General features: G+C 38.0%; 1 protein-coding gene across 1 annotated transcript; it reads left to right on the top strand.

Moving 5' to 3' along the window:
- Window positions 1-628: 628 nt before the first annotated feature.
- Window positions 629-5,371, top strand: LOC141392694 (uncharacterized). The gene is made up of 3 exons (XM_073965578.1): window positions 629-1,793; window positions 2,520-3,734; window positions 5,313-5,371. The coding sequence occupies exons 1-3, from the start codon at window positions 629-631 to the stop codon at window positions 5,369-5,371; spliced, it is 2,439 nt and encodes an 812-aa protein (XP_073821679.1).
- Window positions 5,372-6,843: the final 1,472 nt, after the last annotated feature.

Below are 6,843 nucleotides of genomic sequence, written 5' to 3'. Positions count from 1 at the left end.
AACATTAAGGATTTTCCCCCTGACGCACTGTGGGCGGTACATACATTGGGAGTTTTTATTCGTGATTGCTAAATCGACTTTTTTGGTATTTGTTTTGATCGTCAAAAATTGTGGGAAAAATTAAAGTAAAGAGTGCATAATTGAATTTTTTCCAACAGTTTGGATGTGCTGCTTTAAAAAGAAAGTGATTGCTTAATTATTTACTGTTGTAAATATTCAAAAAAATAATCTTTAATTATTAAGACCTGTAAGAATCTGGCAACCCCATTTAGTTAAGTTTCGTTCAATCCAAACACTATTGTCTTTTTATAACTCTCATATGAGTTTTCTACTTTATTACATTTCACTCCTTAACTTGAAGTCTTTGAATAAAGATCATTTTCGTTTTATTTCTCGTGTACTTTTCTTCTTATTTAATTCCGCTATTACACCAACAAAGGTTATGGGCCCAGTATGCCTAGCAGTTAAATAAGATAATTAATAGTCGGTCGAGAAATTGTAAATTTGAAATAAAAGTAAAGAGTCATTAATTTTCGGAGTAAATATGTCCGGGTCGCTTCAAATAGAAAAATTAAATGGAGACAACTATTCTAGTTGGGCCGTCCATATGAAAAGCCTCTTGATTACAATGGACTATTGGTCGGTGGTCGAAGAAATGTGTCCAGTAGCAGGTACAAGCGAGGAGAAGGCTTCATGGAAGGCGTTGGACATGAAGGCGTTAGCAACAATTACGCTCAGTATTAAACCATCGGAGTTAATCCACATCAAAAAATGTAAATCTGCCAAAGATGCCTGGAATACTTTAAGTAACATCTATGTAGGAAAGAATCCAGCACGCAAGGTGACATTATTTAAGCGCTTGGTGAGATTTAGAATTCAGGACGGAATTTCTTTTGCACAACAATTGAATGAATTTTGCAATCTGGTGGATTCTCTAAGGGAAATCGATATAAAAATTCCTGAAGACTTTGTAAGTATTGTCTTGTTATGCAGCCTGCCAGAGGAATATGAAAGTTTCAGAATCGCAATGGAAAGCCGAGACGTTTTGCCGCCAATTGATACTTTGAAGGTCAAAATATTGGAAGAAAGTCACAGACGTGAAGAGAAACCCCACATGGATGAAGAACATGTTTTTGCAGCGAACTACAAGAATAAAGCATATCACAAAAATAGAAAAAGCAACAACACAAAGGAGAGTGACGAAAACAGAAGAAATAATATCAAGTGTTATGCATGCGGTAAACGTGGTCACATAAGATCTCAATGTAAAAAATACAACAACAACGCTGCAGTGATGAGTGCCGGAGATTTCAATTTTTGTTCCACAGAAAATATGTGGATCGTGGATAGTGGAGCGACTTCCCATATGAGTGGAGATAAAACATTGTTCTCATCATTGAAAGAGCATAAACAGAAAATTACTCTCGCATCTGGTGATTGTATGTATGCAGAGGGGATAGGTGATGTACATGTCAAATCGGAATTTACCGACATCACACTAACTAACGTTCTCTTTGTACCAAAGTTGAGTGCCAATTTTATATCGGTATATAAAATGATTGAGCATGGGAACAAGGTGAATTTTTCAAAAGAGAAGGTAATAGCAACAACAACACAAGGTGGTACTCTATTTAAAGCTGTGGCTAATGCTGGTATGTTTTTGGTGGAACTGGTGAGAATGGAACGGTTGATGATGGCAAAGAAAAATGATGATAGTGTACTCTGGCACAAACGGTATGGACATCTCAACGCAAAGGATATGCAGAAATTATTAAATGGAGGTTTGGTACGAGGTATGTTTTTCGAGGCAAAAGACATTGAAAATTTGTCATGCACGACATGTTCAATGTGCAAAATTACTAGCCAACCATTTACAAGTTATGGCAATTCTTTTTCGAAACATCCATTGGAATTGGTGCATACCGATATTTGTGGGCCAATGCGGGTAAGAAGTGAGGGGGGATCACGATATTTTATATCGTTCATAGATGATTTCTCAAGATTCATAACAGTGTATTTTCTGAAGAGAAAAAGTGATGCCCTTCAAGTTTTTAAACGGTACAAATCGAATGTTGAAAAACAGACTGGATATGTTCTGAAAACCTTACGGAGTGATAATGGTACGGAGTACCTTAATAATGATTTTCAAATGTTTTTAAAATCCGAAGGTATAAACCATCAGACAACAGTTGTGTATACTCCGCAACAAAACGGAATAGCCGAAAGGGCAAATAGAACTCTTATGGAGATGGCAAGGTGTTTGTTGTTGGACTCCGGATTACCACAATCAATATGGTCCGAAGCATTGAATACATCGGTATACATTAGGAATCGTTGCCCTACAAAAGTGTTGCAGAACAAGACTCCATACGAATGCTGGTATGGGCGTAAACCTTCCGTTGCCCACCTACGTACTTTTGGTTGTGACGTAGTGGCATTGAATAGGAGAAAGGGGAAATCAAAATTACTACCCAAAGGAGAGCAACTAACATTCGTTGGTTACGCACATCAAACAAAAGGCTACCGTTTGTATAATAGAAATTTGAAAACAATTACAATTGCCCGTGACGTCAAATTTTTTGAGAACAATTTCTCAAATTTTGGAATTGGTGATGACGGAGAGAGCGAGAGTAATGATGACTGGTTTGTAGTAGATATTGGTGCGGACAAGGAACAAAACAAAAACGTAAATACAGCTGATCCAGTAATAGAAGATGAAATGGAAACATCAGTTGATGAAAGTGACGACGGTGAGTCTGGTCAAAAACGAAAGAGAGGAAGACCAAAGGTGAATAGAACTGGAAGAAGAGGGCGACCAAGAAAATTACGTGTGGTGGAAGCAGCTTCTAATGCTTTATTAAATTATGCCTATTTCGATGAAGAAGATCCAAAATCAGTAGCAGAGGCAATGCAGAGTAAAAATGCAGAAAGGTGGAAAGAGGCAATGCATGCAGAATTTGATTGTTTACAAAAGAAAAAGACATGGAAACTGGTAGAAAAACCAACAAATAGGAACATCGTGGGATGTAAGTGGGTTTTTGTGACCAAAAGAAACCAGAATGGCGAAGTGGAAAAATATAAGGCCAGATTAGTTGCACAGGGTTTTTCGCAGAAACCCCAACTAGATTATACAGAAACTTACTCCCCAGTTATACGAATGTCTGCAGTGCGTATGTTGTTTGCCGTGGCAGCTCAGAAGGGTTATTTGCTGAACCACATTGACGTTGTGTCTGCCTATTTGAATGGTGAGTTAGAGGAAGAAGTCTTTATGAGACAACCACAAATGTTCGTCGACACCAATTATCCGGATCGTGTTTGCAAGTTGAACAAATCCCTGTATGGATTGAAACAGGCCGGCAGGGACTGGAACAAAAAGTTGAATGATGTTTTGGTAAACATTGGGTTCGAGAGATGTAAATCTGACAACTGTTTGTACGTGAAAAATAAAGATCAAGATTTAGTTCTAGTGGCGGTGTACGTAGATGACCTTCTGCTGTGCTGTTCATCTGAGGAAATCATGAAAGGTGTGGTACGAGACCTAAACAAATATGTTGATGCTGTGGACAGAGGGCCAGCTAAGTATTATTTGGGAATTCAAATCGAAAGAGATGGCCTTCGTGGCAAAATTAGTATTCACCAAGAGAAATATGTCAACGAATTATTGGAGAAATGGCAGATGACCGAATGCAAACCGGCAAGTACACCCAGTATGAATGGCATGGTTCTGGAAAAGTGTTCAAAAGAGAATTGTTGCGGATATGATGTAAACAAATATCAATCATTAATTGGTGCACTGAATTACCTGTCAGTGTATTCTCGCCCTGATATAACCCATATAGTGTCCAAGTTGGCTCAATTTAATAGTCACCCTGAGAAAGAGCATTTCATAGCAGCGAAGCATGTACTTAGATACCTCAAAGGGAAACCAAAAGGTACGTTGACATACGATAAAAATAATAATGGTTTAGTTTTATACACAGATGCTGACTGGGGCTCAGATGTTAATGACAGAAAGTCCTATTCCGGATTTGTAATTTTTATGTCTGGAGGACCAGTAGCGTGGGAGTCACAGAAGCAAAGCTTTGTTTCATTAAGTTCGATGGAAGCAGAGTATGTAGCCATGTGTCAAGGAACGAAAGAGATTGTTTACCAACGGAGTTTGCTAAGAGAAATTGGCCTGGAAGAATATGTTAGAGTACCAACTGTTTTGAATTGTGACAACCAAAGCGCTCAATTTCTGGTGCAGAATCCGGTGGCACATAAGAGAAGTAAACATATTGACATTCGCTACCACTATATAAGAGAGAAGTTTGACAACAAAGAAATAACAATCCAATATGTGGCTTCTGAAGAAAATGTTGCTGATTTGTTCACAAAATGTTTATCTAAAGTAAAACATAACAAATTTTGTAACATGCTTTTTGAGATTTTCTGAATTATCTTATTGTGAAATAGTATTTGGATTGCAGGAGGGTATGTAAGAATCTGGCAACCCCATTTAGTTAAGTTTCGTTCAATCCAAACACTATTGTCTTTTTATAACTCTCATATGAGTTTTCTACTTTATTACATTTCACTCCTTAACTTGAAGTCTTTGAATAAAGATCATTTTCGTTTTATTTCTCGTGTACTTTTCTTCTTATTTAATTCCGCTATTACACCAACAAGACCAAACTTTTCGACTTTAAGTATCTTATATAAAGTACAACTAACCGGGGATAACCGGGGATCACTTCCGAATATTGTTTTTCTTAAAATACATACTCCGAGGTAATTACTCCGAAAATTCCGACTGCTACTATTTGCAACTCTTCATTTTATCGCCATTTTATTTTGAAGTAAAAAAGTCGTTTAGTTTGGATATCATTACATAGAACCTATACCAAAACGTGAAGCTATGCCTCCACTTTTTTTGGGAGAAGTTGTTTTGGCCACTGGTTGCCCTAAATGCCAAAATACAGCTAAGTCGGTCAGAAAAATTTGTTAAAAACTTTAAAATAAGTAAAATCGGACAATACCTATATATGGAGGCTAAACCAAAACGTGGATCTATATCCCCAATTTTTGTGGAGAAGTTTTTTGACCTTAGGGAATCCGAAATGTCAAAATACAGTTGATTCGGCCAGAAAATTTAGCAAAGTTATTCAAAACGCCGAAAATCGGGCGGTACCGCTATATGGGATCTACACCAAAATGTGGGCCAATATAGACCATATTCCATAACATGGGGCCTACGGTCATAAAAAACATATGATCAAAATTTCAATAGTCTATCTTAACTAGTTTAAAAGTTATTAATTTTCCCCCGCTAGATTTGGATTTCACCCACAGTGTGACGCAGGGCATGACAGATAACAAGCAACGGTCCTGACCGGCTATAACATGGCAAAGCCCAGAACTAATCTTGGCTTCTTTGTCATCTCAAGCAGACATATCTTCAACACTCGTTAAAATTCGTTAGCTAAAATGTCCCTTGAGTTCCCCATAAGAACGTTAAAAACTTGGGTTGGACGTTGGACCAGTAATCCATCTTCCCAAAATGCAACATACTATAAAAAAACAAAGAGACTAAAAACAAACCCCTCTAAAGTTGACGACCCCCACAATTGTTTTAAGGACCATGATATGCCTGTACCTGGAATGTTCGGACTCTTTATAGAGAAGGTCCAGTTTACAAGCTAGCATATGTACTTGTAAAGTACAAGGCCGACATTACTGCCATACAAAAAATACGATGGATTTAAAAACGGGTCACAACAAAACGTAAACGGTGACACCCTGTATTATAGATGACACGAATCATGAGTTTGGTGGCGGATTTGTAGTAAGTCGAAGGTTAAGACGTACGAGTACAGCTTCACTCTGGTGACTGAAAGTCTTGCTACAATTCTGATAAAAGCTAAACTTTTCAACATCAGTTTTATTTTTGCTCACGCTGCCACTGAAGACAAGGACGAGCGGACCAAAGATATATTTTCCGGACGCTTGGACGAATCATATGACCGTTGTCCTGGCCATGACATTAAAATTATTCTAGGCGACTTTAATGCCAAAATTGGAAAGGAGAATATCGTTAGCCCTTTAGGCGGGAAATTCAGTCTCCATAGTGAAACGTTTGACAATGGTATAAGGCTGATAGACTTCGCAGCATCAAAAACATGGTAGTTAGCAATACCAGTTTTACACCTGGGTGTATCCAGATCAATAAAACATGAAATAAATAGATAGATGGAAGATATTCATTGAGCGTGTTGGATGTACGATCGTTCCGATGAGCAAACATAAACTCGTTTCACAACCTTGTAGCAGCAAAGGTACGTCTTTGGCCCAATAGGAAGGAAATTCAGTCTCCACAGTAAAACATCTCACAATAGATAGACTTCACAGCAGCAAAAAAAAAAAAACGTGGTAGTTATGAGTAGCAGATTTAAGCATCTCGACATTCATAAGGGCACCAGACTCTCTACAGACCAAAATTAAGAAATCAAATTAATCACGTTGTGATAGATGGAATACATTCATAAATCGAGCATTTTGAATGTACGATCGTTCCGAGAGCAAACATAGACACTGATTACAACATTGTAGTAGCAAAGGTCTGTTTTTGGCCCAATAGGCGAGAATTTAAGTCCCCACAGTGAAACATCTGACAATGACATGAGGCTGATAGACTTCGCAGCGGCAAGAACATGGTAGTTGGGAGTATCAGATTTATGCATCTCAACATTTATAAGGGTACCTGGCTGTCTCCAGACCAAAAAAACAAGAAATCAAATTGATAGAGGGAAGTCATCCATCCATTGAGGGTCTTGGATTTACGATCGTTCCGAGGAGCAACCATAA

This window comes from Musca autumnalis, unplaced genomic scaffold, assembly GCF_047663935.1.
Source record: "Musca autumnalis isolate F117 unplaced genomic scaffold, ASM4766393v1 scaffold_1, whole genome shotgun sequence".
Taxonomy (NCBI): Eukaryota; Metazoa; Arthropoda; class Insecta; order Diptera; family Muscidae; genus Musca; species Musca autumnalis.
The sequence above is the reverse complement of the archived record's forward strand: the minus strand, read 5'-3'. Positions and strand labels throughout refer to the sequence as shown.

Bases quoted from the DNA above. Each gene is read 5' to 3' on its own strand.
- LOC141392694 (XM_073965578.1), top strand. From the start codon at position 629: ATGGACTATTGGTCGGTGGTCGAAGAAATGTGTCCAGTAGCAGGTACA. The intron at 1,794-2,519 runs GTATGTTTTTCG...ATCAAACAAAAG, and splicing joins AAATGGAGGTTTGGTACGAG to GCTACCGTTTGTATAATAGA. The intron at 3,735-5,312 runs GTTCAAAAGAGA...TTCCCCCGCTAG, and splicing joins TGGCATGGTTCTGGAAAAGT to ATTTGGATTTCACCCACAGT.